The sequence below is a fragment of the Gadus macrocephalus genome, chromosome 3, assembly GCF_031168955.1.
Source record: "Gadus macrocephalus chromosome 3, ASM3116895v1".
NCBI classification, from domain to species: Eukaryota; Metazoa; Chordata; class Actinopteri; order Gadiformes; family Gadidae; genus Gadus; species Gadus macrocephalus.
This window is the reverse complement of record NC_082384.1, coordinates 24848868-24865426: the sequence shown is the minus strand read 5'-3', so window position 1 is coordinate 24865426 and position 16559 is coordinate 24848868. Positions and strand designations below refer to the sequence as shown.

Genomic DNA, 16559 nt, shown 5'->3' with positions numbered 1-16559 from the left:
GCTGTGTGGTAATGAACTCGTTCCCTCCGCGGTTCTCAATCATGGTTCCGCGCTGCTGTAGTTATGTTTTTTTATCGAGGGGAATAGTTGCAAATATCAATGTATATTCCATGTCAGATATTATTTAGTAACGTTTCTATTTCATGCTTTATCTTTCGAGAATGTCGGTTCCAGAATCCAAGAGTGCTCGGGTAATAAGGTAATACATGTGTTGTTAATGGTGTACCAGGAAGTCAATAAATCAACTTAAAGTCCGATTGTTTTGAAGTGTCCTTAACGTCATTTTATAACAAATGATGTAACATGGTGTGCAAAGTTCAATGCCGTACATGGTCAAGGGAGTATTTATTGAGCGTGTTGTATTGTGAATCACATATCACAATATTCCTACACACTGCACATTTGACCTGTATGTTGAAGTGATCTAGTGCAAAGATGGATTTTGTGACCGGACCTCTATTATTTTTAAGTGTATTGATTGGACACACGTGGGACAGCATCCCCGTAACACATGACCCCGTGAAGATCACGTTTTCCCCTGGAGATGGGGGGTTAATGATGAAGGTCTCTGGGCCCTTCTTTAATGATCCGGAGGCTCCTAACGGGCCTCCTGGCCTGCCGTTCCCCGCACTCTGGGACTATGAAGGTGAGGATTGAACATCGAATCCTTGAATTGTGCTGCAACGGGTTAATGTGATGCAACTTGTTCCTGTTGTTAATAAGTAGAGTACTCGAGACATGCATTCAAGAAGCGTCGATTATGAGTTTTCAAGGATGTCTTGGGCTTTGAGATTTCAAAAGGTGAAAATGCAAATCCTATTCAACATTTTAATAGTGTAAAATTAATTAATTGTTGATTGCAGTGGTGGAGGCCTTTTTTTTGGACAGCACTACTGAAAATTACCTTGAGGTAGAACTCTGTCCGTAAGTATGAATAACATCTAAAGAATTGTGTATGGATTGGATCTTAAGGAATACACAAATTTTGTATGTTTGATAAGCGTGTTGTAAGACCAACACATGGGAGGTTGCTCACATGCAAACACATAATCGAACTCTCGTGTTTGTGTGTGTGTGTGTGTGTGTGTGTGTGTGTGTGTGTGTGTGTGTGTGTGTGTGTGTGTGTGTGTGTGTGTGTGTGTGTGTGTGTGTGTGTGTGTGTCTGTGTGTGTGTGTGTGTGAGAGTGTGTGTGTGTGCGTGTGTGCGTGCGTGCGTGCGTGCGTGCATGCGTGCGTGCGTGCGCGCGCGCGCGTGTGTGTGTGAAAATGCTAAAGGCCACAACAACATGCAATATATGTTTATGTATCTCTATACTATGAATTTCATTTATTCCGTCATTATTGTGTTTGTTTGTGTTCAGACATGGACAGCACCTGGTGTTGTTGCTGTCAGGGAGAGGACAAGCATTCCAGGTGGGCAGACCGTGATTGAATTAAACATGGTTTTAGAAATATATATATTCATATGAACATCAATTAACATATACATTTAGCCAGCATTTGATTTGAGTGTTCAAGTCTAGTCTATGTTGCTGTAGTCTTTGTACAAGGTTATGCACGTTGTCAACGCAATTCATTCAACATATATTGTGCATTGAACATATATTCAATGCATTAATGTAATAATATGTGCAGTTTGTTTTTCTCTATATTGTAAGCCTTTTAGTTTTTATCACATTAGAAAATTGAAAAATGCTTTCCAATGGCCCAAAAATGCTTATTGTTATTGGTTGAAAGAGGAGAAAAGCATTCCTTTTAATTCAGAGCTCTTGGATAGAAACCAATACCTTTCCACGATGGCAACCAATTGTTCCTGTGTACTGGGCCAAAAATCGTTTGAATTCTATTACCAAAATATTATTTTTTTCTATTTGTAAAATTGCACTTGAAAGAAAACGACAAATCAATCCTATCCCTTTGGTTCCCTTGTGCGTTGTGTGTGTGCAGCAACAACTGCCGCTGTCGTTCAATGCCACCGTCTCAGGGGGCCGCTGGGAGGGGGGGGCCCTCCTGCCCTGGGCCTTCTTCCCCCCCAACGTCAACAAGATGAATTCCTACGCCATCCACGGCTCTGGAGCCGGCCGCACCTACGAAGCTCTCCACCCGGTCCCCCGTGAAGACCTCGTGGAAGGACAAAAGCCCAACTTGTGAGTCAATTGGTCTGTTTGTTTGTGGCTGTGGATTTTTGGTTTTGTTTTTGGGAGATTTTGGTTTGGTGCAGTGTTTGAAGAGGGCATGTTCTCTTTTTGGAAAAACCAAAATGGTACCTCAAGTGCCAAAACAAACACAGCAAACAAAGCACACACCAATTTACTCAATTAGAAAACAAATGAAACTATTTTGCACACTTTTCCGAAATTCCGAATGAATGAAATGAAAACACAAACCAGGACACGGAAAGATGTCAACAAAATGGGCAAATGCAAATGTACTCATAGCTCATTAGATCTCGATCATAAACCATTGAGCCAGGCCGCATACATATCTGTGGTCTTACCCAGAAAATCCTTCTCCTGATAAATGTACTTATTGTAATTCGCTTTGGATAAAAGCGTCCGCTAAATGCAAATGCAAATGTAGGTCGTTTCTTATTTTTTAACATATTGCTTACACTGCAAAATAATCCGCCAAAAATAATAAATAACCATGTATTTACAACGGGGTTATGCCATTTGGAGACAGAAGCCAGAGTACGCTAGATATTGAATGTATCCAACCGAAAGAATCCCATCCCTCCCTTCAAGCCCCTCTCCAATGCCTCTCACTGAAATACACGACTAGCTCGCCTGCTTTAGCAATAGGTCTGCCCAGCCTAACAGAAGACCCATGCATTCAAGCGCAATGAGTGCAGTTGCAGAGTTAACGAGGGTAGCCGGGTGGGTTGACTCGCTAGACAGACAGTCAGGCCATCCAATCAAATGATTGATTGATTGATGATTGATGAACAAATACGACAAAAATGCTCAAAAAATAAATTGCCTACCCGGCCTCCTAGATATGTGTAATGGTTGATTTGGTGGGAATTGGTCTTAGTGTGGTTTGTCAGACGTGAAATTCACAACCCAATCCTAAACACAAAATTAAAATGTGTTCCACCATTTCCGACACAGCTTTACGTACACAAAGGTGTATTCACTTGTCCACAGAGTGTTTTCACAGACACATTTCTGAATGCGGCCAATAGGCAGTCTCCTTCCAAACGGCCTCTTTGCAGTTATATTTTCAAAGTGGGCCGAGGTGTTGAGTTCCCTTCCAGATCAATCCCGTTCCGACGGTGCCGGCATATTGTATACCGCCTCGCCGACTCCATATACTGCATATGCCTTCCATCAAAGGAAGTTTGCACGGATGTATCATAACTCTGCTGCAGACTTTGCTCAAGAGTGGCAGGACAGATTGCAGCCCACGAGTGACTCCTATCATTTATTACCATAGTCCCCCTGAAGACTGCCGCAATCTCTCTGCTTTATGACTGACAGCTCCTCGCATGGTCTGAAGAAAACACAGTCGGCTGACCGCGAGTGATTTCGATTTCTCGTGCCTCACTGGCTATTAGTTCAACGTTGTGTTTTGTGTCGTTTTTTGGAATGGTTTCCGAGAGTAATTTGTCTTTCATTGTGAGTGTAATTTCTTTCCTAATTCTGTCGGGGATGTTTTACTGTTACACTCCATGATTTCCCATATGTTATTCAGCTTGGCGTATACCATGACATTTGTCATGGATTTTGTTTAGTAATGATTGAACATTTAATTTTTATATTACACTAACTACTATCTCTCTCTCTTTTTCTTTCTCTCTCTCTCTCTCTCTCTCTCTCTCTCTCGCTCTCTCTCTCTCTCTTTCTCTCTCTCTCTCTCCCTCTCTGTCTTGTACTCTCTCTTCATGATGTCTAGCCACCTCCTGGAATATTTCCAAGACTTTTCCCTGCAAAGCATCATGGGAGAAGGCTGGGTCCAGCCAGAGTCTGATCTCTGGAAAGGAAAGTGCTGATTGTAGCGAAACACACTTGCTTGTTTTTCTTCCTTACATGCGCACAGAAACATACCCACACAAGGACACACACACACACACACACACACACACACACACACACACACACACACACACACACCACAACAGAGTGGCAGGCCAATAGCAAGACCAAAGTCATTGACGGGGAACAAAGAGCAATCGATCTTTATTAGTTAATGATGTCAAATGGGCTGACATGAAATATGTTATCAGCTTGTCACAGAGTGTTAGATGGCATGCACTGGGCCACACACAATCACACACACACACACATGCACTTGACCACACACACACACACACACACACACACACACACACACACATGGACTAGGCCACACACACATAAACACACATGCACTAGACCACACACACACACAAAGAAACATACACATACACATACACAGACACACACAAACACACACACTTGCCCGCACAGACACGCGTACACACAAATGCCGGCACATCCACATACTCACTCACCCTGTCACAATATCTTCGACATAACCTTAAATTGCCTCGTCGGATTGTGACCTCATGCGGCCGATAGGGAGGGGGGAGGAGGGGGGAGGAGGGCCGACTGTGGCATTCAGCTCTCGTCTGTGCGCGGGCACTGCGTCTCGGGGGGGAAATGAACCACGGCCTCTAATGGTGACTCTCTCTTACCTTGATCTATCGCACCAAACAGCATTGTATTACAATCACTCCACTAGCCTCACTGTTGATCAAACCGCTCACGCTAATGAATATTCAGTGCAAACGTCTTTGTAATCCTACGCTCTCTCAATAAAGATCTTAGTACGCAGACACACTTTGTGTGGTTTTATTACCTGGCGAGTGTGTTTTTTTTTTCTTTCTCTTTTGTCCTTGATGTACAACTCAGGAACGAACGGAGGCCCCTTTGATCTGCGGGACACACGAGGGAACACAAGAAACCTCGGAGATACTTCTATTTTATTTTATTTTCTCCTACCCCTCGCCTACCCTCTTCCACCTGGAGGCCCCGCGGAGAGCCCGCGTGTTTATCCCGGGCTCTTCTCGGATCAGTGGCTGGACAACCCCCACCCCCATCTCCCTCGTCCTCCCCCCCCCCCCTCTTGGGGGGGGGGGGGGAGGACGAGGGAGATGGGGGTGGGGGTAAGGGGGCGATTGATTTTCATGTTTGGTGCGTTGCCGCTCTCTGTGGCAGCCCCTAAGCCCCCGTATTGAGTCCTATCAGTTTTAATTGGCACCCGCGTCTTTGAAATGCGCGCAGTGATTAGACCCAGAGATCCCACTGCTTAAGCCCTCTCCTAATCATCGCCTGCAGTACTTTGCCACCGCATTCTGCGCCGCTCCAAGCACGTGCACATGCGTTGCACGGGGGCGCGCACTCACATAGGCGCACACGCACACACACACACACACACACACACACGCACGCGCACAAATAACACGAAAATGCTGCAGTTACATTTTTCAATAATGCAAAAGTGTGTCAATAGGTACGAAATGCGGGCTGATGGTCAGAAACACCTGGTGCTCTGTATGTGTGTTTACATTTATTTCAAGGATCCCTCATCAGCCCCTACCTTATGAATACTAAACACGGTGAAACCATAAGAGAGATGTGCGCTCCACACCAAAACCCAAAGCATCTACTCCCTTTTAATTGGTGCGAGGAGATGAGCGAGAGAGAGAGAGAGGGAGGGAGAGAGAGAGAGAGGATAAGGGAGCTCCGTCTCTCTACTACAGATAAACGCAGAAAGGGCCCCCAGCCCTCCCGAAACCCTCCGCCCGCCCCCCCCCCCCGAATACTCCCACCTCCCTGCTCTCTATTCAGAACAAGCTGAGGGGTAATGCAGGTCAGAAAACTTTCTGGTTAATCGGCCAGGCAGTCCCATCGCTCACCTTCCAGCGAGGCGGGCTGTGATTTCTTTAAAGTTTAACTAGTGGTCGAGGGTATGCATGCGGATTAAGTTGTGATGGAAAATAGAAGGCAGGGGGGATGAAGGAAAGTGCGTCGCTGGCTCCGGCTGAAGTCGAGGAGAGCAAAAGGTCGGCCCGTTAAAACCATAACGACCGGCTGCGTGTTCCAGGGGTTTTCTGTGAGGCTTAGATAAAATATAGATATTAAAAACGAAAAAAAAAGATAGCATAACAAAAACTTCAGGGGACTATGTGAAAAGCGCTTAGTTGGTCCATACCCGATTTAAACAAAGGGACGAATCAATGTCTCGACACTCTGTGTACCGCCTGGCCAGCTGCCACCGTCCCTCTCTGCCATCTAGACCTGATCAAACGCTGAGGAGCAATGGTGCTCGGCCTAATTGGTCATACGCCATTCAGGCTTTAATGCTAGTCAATGTTCCCCCAGTTACTGTTTAAGCCACACCAGACCAGACCAAATGACTCAATTAAATCCCATAATGCATCACCATCACTGTCTCTGACTCTGTGTGTTCCCATCCAAAGGTTAAAACGACCGGAGCTTGTTAGAAAGATCAGTCTGCCCTTGGACCTGACTGAAGGCTCATTCTATTCAAACTCTAATGTCCCTGTTTTGACGTCTGTCAGCGATGTTGGTGCATGATGCACGACGGGGCCGATGGGAGGGTGTGATGGGGGCTCCAGGACAAGGCGAAGGTGATGGTGTCTGATAGCGGCCAAGAGATGGGTAATATGGGAGGGTGGGAGGGTGGATATGGGCGGTTGGCAGCACAGGGCTCAATTAAGTTTGGGAACGAGAAGTTATCAACCCACTTTCAGTGCCACTGTTGCCAAGGTGTTCCTGCGGAGTTCAGCGCTGAAGCCCAGCGTCCAATCACATTACATTGTTTGACGTTATAAAGCCAAAGGAATTGAAAAAAAACACAACCAACGTCATTCTTCATTTCTGAACCTGAGCACGTTTCCATGGTTTTACAAGGGAGAAACATGGTGTCTGTTGGCTTCGCTGTATTCAACACGCCTCCAACATGGCTCCCCAGCGCTCTGATGATCGCCCAGCCTCGCGTGTTGCCCACGTAAAGGAACAGTACTGCGTATTAAACGTGTTCATGCATGGATAACTCGGGGCCGAGGCGGAGGTTCCTGTTGTCGGGTGGCTACGCCGCTAGGGGTTAGCGTCCTCTGCATTGTAAAACAAAAGGAGGCCGCGTGGAGCGGAGGAGAACAAGAATAAGCTGGTCGCAGTAATGAGAGAGTCGGAAAGGTTACACCTGTCAACAGCAATGCAGAGGAAGAAAGAGAGAGGAAGCGAAAATATAAGGTGACTTATTACTCAATCAAACGTGTGTGAATTCATCAGTTAAAGACAAGCCCTGCAGGAGCTTTGCAATTTGCGTCGATTCTGTAAATAAGTGTTCCGGCTGAAATCAGGGCTTTGTTAAACATATACGGTTTACAATCAACACAGTTGATGGAAATTAATTATTGCCAATTATCCGAATTCACGTGCCCTCCCCCCTTTAAACATCCAGCACAATTAGCCTCCTAGTGTGACGGAACAGGAAACAACACGGCTCATGTAAACATTATTAACAAGCCGCGTCAGTGGTAAAGGAACGGAGGTTGTGTTTTCTATGAGAGCGACCCAATATAAATCATGGACATTTGAGGCTAATTGATTGCATTTTTATCCGAACCCGACCCCTTGCCAAGTCTCTCCATCTGTCGTACGTTTTTAATGTTAGGTTAGCAATGGAAAAAAAAAAGCTGAATTATTGAATGAGAGGATCCGTCAATGTTATTTATTTGAATACAATAACTGCCAAATAGTTGATGTCGGTACAGATATTATATCTCACTGCCAAAGAAAGAATTACAGCCTGTGGTTGTTGTGTTGTGTAGCGTACACAAGAAGGATATATATTTTGTTATGAGCCAATTGATGACACTATGGTTGAAAGTAATGCTTATGCAGTTTGGTGAAACTAGTGCGCAACTTTCTCTCTAAGTCCTAATTGGGAAATAAATCACAGTGTTATCTTAAAAACCATACCATTAAGAATAGTGTTAACGGAGAACCAGGGTCATGTTGTTAATATTATAAGACAGGGTCGCTCTCTCTCTCTCTCTCTCTCTCTCTCTCTCTCTCTCTCTCTCTCTCTCTCTCAATATCTCTGTATGTGTGTGTGTTTGTATGTGTGTGTCTATTGATGCTTGCGTGTGTGAGTTTGCCTTTCCATTTTTGTGAGCCTGTGTGTGTGAGTATGTGTGTGATTCATGCTTCCGTGTGTGTGTGTGTGTGTGTCTATATTTTGCTGGTTTGTGCGTGCGTAAGGGAGAATATGTGTGTTTGTGAGTGTGAGAGAAAGTGTGTGCGTGTGTGTTTCTGTGTGTATTATATGATTGTGGGTGTCTGTGTTTGTGTGGGGGAGAGACTGTGTGAGTTTGTCTTTGTGTGATGTGTGGTGTGTGTGTGTGTGTGTGTGTGTGTGTGCCTAGCGCCTTACAAACTAATTTCCACCGCGCCTGTTAGCACAGCAGCTGTGGCGCGCTGAGATCCTTGTTCCTTCGGGGGCCGTTCCTTTGTATGTATATATTCATCTTACAGAGCGAGCAGCCAGCAAATGTTACGATGAGCACTACATAATCAAGCTACTGAAGGAGCACAAAAAATAAATCCACCCTTCCTCACTATATTTCTCTCTTCTGTCCCTGTCTCTCCACTCCCACATCCCACTCAGTATTGAAGGGGGTGGGGTGGGGGTGGGGGGGGGGGGGGGGAATAAATGGCATTTGCATGGATTAATAAATACACTGAGCTAACTCAATGTAGCTCACTTTAGCAGACAGCTCAATATGAACGCGGCTCGAGGAGAGGGCTGTCTTCACCCGGGCGAGACTTGGCACTAAATCTCACTTTAACCGGTCTACATGGCCTGTAATGGACACAAATATAGTCAGTTTAGAGTGTGTGTGTGTGTGTGTGTGTGTGTGTGTGTGTGTGTGTGTGTGTGTGTGTGTGTGTGTGTGCGTGTGTGCATATGTTCATGTGCGTGTGTGCGTGCGTGTGGGCATATGTTCATGTGCGTGTGTGCATATGGGCATATGTTCATGTGTGTGTGTGCATGCGTTCATGTGTGTATGTGTGTGTGAATACGGGTATATGTTCATTTGCGTGTGTGCATGCATTCGTGCGTGCATGTGTGCATATATTGATCTGCGTGTGTGCATGCGTTTGTGTGTGCGTGTATATGTGTGTGCGTGTAGAAATGATTGATAGGAGAATCGGGAAGCAAGAGTTAAAAGAGGGTCTAACGTGTTGGAAGCAGAACTGATGGTTCCAGCATTCGTCTGGTTTAGGCATCATGGCTGCTTCTGGTATTTATGTACAAACAGCAGTCCAGAATTACCCTGTAGCCTAAACATTCTGTCAATATGAACGCCGCAAAACACTTTTCAAAGTGTTGCAGGACTTAGAAAGATAAGCATTAGTCTCTTCTTAATAGATGCCATCAAGGTCTTGCATGCCTCCATTTTCAGCTTCCAAAGCAAGTTTCACATCTCGATGCGATGGTGGTGGCCTTAATAACACATGACATTACTATGGTATCACCTGAAAATAATATTTTATAGATGAATACAACATCCACTCTGATTCCAATTTTCTTGTATTCTAAATGTGACTTTCTCGACCTGCTGATGTAACTCAGCCACATGCCAATCAATAGAAAACTTATCTCTAGATATATAGAATCTACACTGCTCCTTCAATATAACGGGTTTCATATTATCATGTCACGGTTATTACTTAGCAATGGTAATCCTTATGGCCTTGGAAATTAAAGTCAAGTATTATCCAAAGCTGCTGATAATCATTATAGTAAGCTCTTAAGTTTTAATGTTGAAAATACCTTCATGGAGATGTTTTATTCCTGTTTAATTGAATCAGTCCTCACCTTTTCCTTTTATGAGTTGGTACGGGTTCCTTAGTCTCAGAAATATAAATAGATTACAGGGTACATGTCAAAGTGTTCAGCAACATCGCAGGCATGACCCTTCTCATTTGAACAGGGTAAGGACTTTGAAGAAGCCCCAATTACTCCTGGCGCTGCCTGTCCAGGGAGTTCATGTTACTTCCATCAGGCCCAAGAAACAATCTGCTGCGGTTAGTCCTTTCGACTTAAAACAAAACAGACTAATTTGTCCCTGCTGCCAAAGACCTTTTAAATAACTCAATGTGGTTTTCATATTTTACTTGTTGCACACTGAGGCAATCATTTATAGTTTGTCTGACTGTGATGTGATTACTGCTGGCTGTAAAACTATTTGCCCTTTGCTGATAATAAAGATATCCTAGATCCTGGACTTTGAACTGATCGGATGATCACTCAGTAACCCTGTACATTGATCGACTGACTGGCATTAGCATGTATGCGGAGCTACACAAAATCTCGTCTGTTTCTTTCCCATATTGTGCTAGAGTTACTGATCAGGGTGTACATAATGACATGAGGGAACTATAAACCCTTCTCTTCACGTGATGCCGTTTTCCTGCTCGGGGGAACGACCGGAGCAAAGAGTGCAATAGTATGGGTTAGAGGCACAGATAGAGTCTTCAAAACCCAACTCAATCTTTGATCAGGAATTATAAAACAGATCGACTGCAATAAATTAATAGGTAGAGGTATTACCGGAGGGATGTTGAAATCCCCCAAAAAATAAAAATATATATTCAGCCTTGCAGAGATACTCTGTAAATCTTATTAACACGCACTGCTCATTTAGCAGACTGGGTGGATTCAGATCCAGGTCGTAACGGTCGGAGCAGGTAGCGGGTCAGGGGTTCTGGCTCAAGGAGGCCATCCGGGGGTCATGTGGACACAGCGGTAATCAAAGCTAGTGCGTTAATGGCTGGGAGCAGAAGCCCCCATCCACTACACCATCTTGGACTCCTTCCCCCACCACCTCTACGCCGTTGTATCGCCGGGTCCCGTAGCTTAGTCCGATCAGGTAAAACCAAAGACAATGAAAAGCGTAAACGCAATACATGCAAAATATGAAATATAAAAGCACTACATAGAATAGACTTTATTGTCATTGCACATTTCACAAGTACAGAGCAACGAAATGACCAGTTACATCCCGTCCAAGAAACATAAAAGACAGTGTGGGGAGACACGACGGAGAGACTGTCGGGGCACATGCGCTCCCTCGTTAGATAAGAAAAAGGTAAACAAGAGGGTAGACGAGGGGGGAAAAAAAGTTAATTCCCAAACTATGCTCCTCTAAGGGGGGCACAGTGTAGGGATTAGCAAAAAACACCTCAACACATAAGCAACATATCAAAAACATGGTATAAAAACATGGCATAAATAATACCAGAGCAACAACCCATACTTCCGCCGTGCGACACAATGTCTAACGTTCCAATGCTCCTTTGCTTCCAAAATGCAGGTGGTCATGCCAATCCCTTTTTGATTACAGTGGCATCGGATTGACAAGTCAATCACACATGCTTCCAGCCCCAATGGAGCAGCACCAATCAGCTTGCTTTAAACATAATTGATGCCACACCCTCCACCTGCATCCAGTGACCATGATTGGTCAATGCAGTTTGGCACTTATGTTAATTAGACACAGCTGGTGTGTTCTAGTATCTCCCTGGCCTCCGTTGTTTGTGGAGGCTGCCTCTAGCCTAACCCAGCTGGTGAGTCTGCAACTGTTTTATTCTTTAGTGAGTCATGTGTTATACTTTTGATGCTTGCTTCTGTTTCTCTTATTGTTCAGAGAGGTTTGCTGCGGTCTGTGATTCCGGCTCCTGTCCCTGTCATTGCTGTTTTTTGTGGCCACCAGTGGTTAGCTTCAGCGAGGACCGCCGCAGTGAGTAACGCCATGTTTATTTCATGAGCTGGATGGATGGAGATGTTTAGATGTGGTTTGGGCTTTTGAGGTGGGCCTTGATTTTTGTGTATTGGTTCACTGCACACATGGGTTCTGCACTTTCTATTGAGTTGTAATTTTACTCTAAAGTACTTGCCACTTCTAGTCCCTAAATTAGTTTTTGTCATGGTGACAATTTTTTTTACTCAAGACCAATACAACCTCTGCTAGAAGTTAAAGTCCTTAAATGTAAATTGCAACTCAATATTTTGGCATATGTTTTTGTGGGAAATCAAACTCCTGTTAAACTTGCTATGGATTTTGCCGCTTAATGTGTTTTCAATGAGGTGAGTATATTTTGTTTGACTTGTGTTGATGAGGTTACTGTCTTGACTTTTGGGGGGGCCCCTTTGGCCCCCCCAGAGCAATGACTACCTCCACCGTACACTGAGACTAGGCCCTGGTTGCCTTGGCAACAAAATGGGGAAAAGCGTCTTACAGTGCGACGCTGGGGGAAAGGCTATGGAATGGGCAGGAGAAAGCTATCAAGTAGAACCCTGGCTTACAGGAAGATATTCAGCTCTATCTGATTCTCTACATCGTGCAGAACAGTTTCTTTCATAGTCTTTGACTCCGCAATGTGAAGCCTGGCCACTTTGCTCTGATTGATCTTGTGCTCTCTGATCCTTGCATCTTCTGGGCCTAGTATCGTCGGGTCCAACCCCACTTTGACGTTCCATGCATGATGCGCTTCTGGTTCAGCCCCACTTTGCTCCACCATGATGACATGCTCTGATGCAACTTTGCTCTACTATACCACACTTTTCTAGACCCATGATGCAATGTACCCCACCCTGGAGTTCTTCTGGTCCAGCCCCTCTTGATGAACCTCCACCATGACTGTCTTCTGGTCCTGCCCCACTTTGCTCGACCATGATGACCTGTTTTGATGTACCATGCCACACTTTTCTAGTACCATGATGCACTGCACCAAACCATGAATGTCTTCTGGTCCAGACCCACTTGTTGAACCGTAGCATGCCTTTCTGGACCAGCCCCACTTGATGAAGTTCTTCTGGTCTAACGGCACTCTTGTCTGGCTGATTCCTGACGTGTAGCAGTGTGGTCGTGGGGCTGAGAACCAGGTGATTCTTATTCAATTATGAGATTTCTCTTAGGGGAGGATGCTGTTTGCAGTCTTGACTTTAGAACACTATTCTTTAGGTGCAGTAACTCCTATGCACCTGGAAGCCACCTATTAGCTTCGTAATGCTACTTTTTTTAGAAACTTGGTCGTCTGACTAGGTCTTTTGTAGCTGGTCTAATTTAAATGATTGGCTTGTTCTCCGCCTCGACTGTAGGATTGTCTTGTCAACTGCATTCCTGGCTATTTGAAAACCCTTAAGAGTTTTGTCACTATTGAAACATGATCTCCTTCCAGTTGGTGGTTCCAAACGGGGGAGTCGTGCAGATGCCAGACTGGCCTGGATGGATGTATTTGTACCTTCACCCCATTCCGTATCAATCACTTGCTTATTGTTATTGTTTGCCACTTTAATGGCCTGATTGTTAAACTGCATTGACCTGGATAGGCAGCTTAATGCCCTGAAGATGAGCCTTTACATATTTAACTTGAGTGTCAGTAGGCTACAATAATCAATGTTTCTGCAACCTCTGATTTACCAAAACAGGCAGCCCCATGGTGCTTTTTCCTTTTGACATTTTAGTTTATGTTTTATCAAATATCTTTCTAATCATCCAGTGCACTTGTTTGCTATGAACTGACGTCAATCTTCATATCCATCCGCTAGAGAGCATGAGGACCAGCAAAGTTGCTATCACAAGTCTGCCTGGCCTAACAACTTTTACTTCATGAATAAACTCTTTCAATGCACAAAGTGTTTGTTTTCATGCTGGTTTTGCTAGACATGCAGAGAAATGTATTGTCTTGCAATTTCTATTCAGGCTCGCTTCTGTTTTTGAATTAATTCTAAATTGTTGTGCTCAAATTATCATTGTATAGTGTCTTTCAAATTGTTACATAGTCTATATACTATTAACGTTGACAATATTTTAGACAATCAATCCTAATGGAGGTTACAACTACTGTGCAATACCATTTGAATAAGTGTCCTCCCTCCCGCTTCTGCTGTTCTAATGTACAATCAAACATTAATTTCTCTGTAAATGTTGAGTCGGTGTGCTTTTATTGATTGGCGCTGAGCAGCTTACAGGTGCTTCCGATTAGTTAAAAGGGGTTTAATCAATCTAAAAACAAGAGTCGCTTCAAGGGCCCCTACTTTACCACCTGATCCATCAAACAAGTCGATAATCCCACGTCTTCTCTAACCAGAGTGGCTAAATTGCTTCCATCATCACACCGAGTGGTAAACTAAGGGACCAGTGTTGTCTAGCATCTTAACCTAGCTGTCTTTGTAAATGGGGAATGGGTTAACCTAGTGATTTGAACTTGGTTCTATGAACATCCGCACTGTACCGACTGTTTTATGAATATTGAACTTTGGATATAAAAGTGTCAGGTAAATGTAGATGAGTGCACACAAGAAGGTAGGCAAAAAACTGGTCGACCAATCACTGGTTGAATTAACTGATTGGCCGGGCTTAAATCCGGCCTGCGACGGCCAGATATCGGATGTATGTTTTATTTTAGTTGGAGCATTTGATTTGATAACTGTTGGGATGCGATGAGAACGTCAACAAATATGACAAAAGAGCTCAAATAAATTGCCTACACTAGCTTTAAAGGAGCGTCGGTAGCAGCAGTGGCTTACACAGGAGCAGTGGGGCTTTAATGTAAAGCCGAGATGAAAATGTGACAGGCGTCACGCAGGATTAGTAAACCAAGAGGGAGGCATGAGAGAGGGGGAGCAAGAGAGAGGGAGAGGGGGGAGAGTGAAAGAGTTCTGACACTGAGCTCAGAGGAGACCGAGAACAGCAGGAAGAGCGGAGAACAGAATGGATCTGGTAGCCGAACAAAGGCACCGTGACAACAGAGGGAGTGGAGTCACAAAGTTAGAGCCAAGAGGACGAATGAGAGGAGAGGGGGGAAGGGGAGAGGCTTGAACAAAAGGGGCACAAACAAAGTGAGGGAAAAAAAAAAATACGAGGCGGAAACAAGGTTAGAGCCAGAATTGGGGCTCCTTTGGAGTCAGAGAGAGCGCAAGGGGAAGGAGGAGAGGAGGAGGTATGGTTGAGTGGGGTTTGAATCATTGCTGACCTGACACTTTGGATTGTGTTTGGTCTCTTAAGGGATATAAATACTCTCCGATACAATACAATGGGTTAATAATAAACTCAGAAATACATCGCGTCAGGTGATGGTGAGGAGCCAGGCTCGGATGTCGCATATTCACGAGACGGAGCGCGGTACTGCATCGGACTTCCCTTTTCAGCAGTCGACCTTCATGCTTTCTGCTCCACCTCGCGTCGTTCCTCTGCGCGTTCAGCTCATCTGTGCTCTGTCGCTCTCGCCATCTATCTCTGTGACCCTGTTCGCTGGAAAGGCTTGGAAGTTTGAACCCAGTTTCACAATCATGATTCGGTACCAGTTTGTAGTGGTGGCAATCTGTCTTGGTGCCGCCGACACACACACACACACACACACGCACACGCACACATAGTTGCCACTTTTTGAATCCATGAGTGGCTCCGAAACTTTTGTGTCACTCTAACTTACTCCTCTAACCCTGATGATCTAGAAAGAATGTGCGGCAATGTCTGATAGAGTAAAGTGCATGGGTGTGTGTGTGCATGTGTGTGTGTTTGCATTTGTGAGTATGTGTATGTGTACGCACATGGTTGTGTGTGGATGTCTGTGGCCGTGTGCGCTTGCATGTGTGTGTACGTGTTTGGATGTGCTTGGCTGTGTGCGCTTGCGTGTGTGTGTGTGTATTTGTGTCTATGCACATGCTTGTGTATGGATGTGCGTGGCTATGTTGTGCACATGCATGTGTGTGTGCGTCTGTTCGATGTGTGCGTGCATAAGCTGTAACAGCTGGTGTTTTCATTTTTTTTGGCACACTCTCTAATGTGGCTGCAACAGTTAAACAGACCATTGGCTCCTGAAAACCCAACCACCCAATGGGAGTGCAGGCGGAGAGGGAGAGATAGCATCCAGCAGGTGAAATGAGAAGTGACTCCATGTGAGGTTTGAATTAAAGGAAAGGCAGTCTCTGGTCCAACTCCATCAAAAAGCCTGGAGAGTGAATTCACTCCACAAGCCCATCCAGTAAGACTGTGTTAGAAATCTCTCTCTCTCTCTCTCTCTCTCTCTCTCTCTCTCTCTCTCTCTCTCTCTCCCCCCCAGCACCACTGTGTTAGAAGTAGGTGGAGGTATTGTATACTGTAGTGGCTGGTGGTTCTTCGAGATAAAAAGCCTTGTGTATACGTGCTCGGATCCCAGTGGACGTCAAACTAGACTATTTTAAGCCAGTGGCCTAAACCCCTACCTGCTCTTAAATGACAATTGATATCTCAAGTCTCCTGTTAGTCGCAGTGGAAAGGTGTCTGCTACTGCTGGCCTCGACAACAGTGCATTGGAATTCCCAGAGCAGCGAATGCCTTTGAGGTCACCTGCCGTCCGCTCACTCGACTCTGATTGCATTGTTTATTTTAGTTCCCCCCATGCGAGCCCGTTGCTCCTCATCGGATATAAGCCTCAATTGTCGTGCACAGACACGCGCGAATCCGGATGCACGCACGCATATAAGCACAAATGCAC

The 16559-nt window shown here is 45.0% G+C and overlaps 1 protein-coding gene and 1 long non-coding RNA gene across 2 annotated transcripts; both read left to right on the top strand.

Moving 5' to 3' along the window:
* Positions 1-22: 22 nt before the first annotated feature.
* c3h4orf33 (chromosome 3 C4orf33 homolog) lies at positions 23-4811 on the top strand. Its single transcript, XM_060048239.1, has 6 exons — positions 23-199; positions 471-646; positions 864-924; positions 1362-1413; positions 1948-2147; positions 3895-4811. The coding sequence occupies exons 1-6, from the start codon at positions 144-146 to the stop codon at positions 3989-3991; spliced, it is 642 nt and encodes a 213-aa protein (XP_059904222.1). The 5' UTR covers positions 23-143; the 3' UTR covers positions 3992-4811.
* Positions 4812-11597: 6786 nt separating this feature from the next.
* LOC132454712 (uncharacterized) lies at positions 11598-13716 on the top strand. The gene is made up of 4 exons (XR_009524982.1): positions 11598-11645; positions 11726-11818; positions 12836-12963; positions 13260-13716. It is a non-coding gene; the product is annotated as an uncharacterized LOC132454712 (long non-coding RNA).
* The last annotated feature ends 2843 nt before the right edge of the window (positions 13717-16559 follow it).

Coding starts and splice junctions, on each gene's coding strand:
- c3h4orf33 (XM_060048239.1), top strand. CDS start 144: ATGCTTTATCTTTCGAGAATGTCGGTTCCAGAATCCAAGAGTGCTCGG. Junction 200..470: donor AAGAGTGCTCGGGTAATAAG/GTAATACATGTG, acceptor ATTATTTTTAAG/TGTATTGATTGGACACACGT. Junction 1,414..1,947: donor GGAGAGGACAAGCATTCCAG/GTGGGCAGACCG, acceptor GTGTGTGTGCAG/CAACAACTGCCGCTGTCGTT.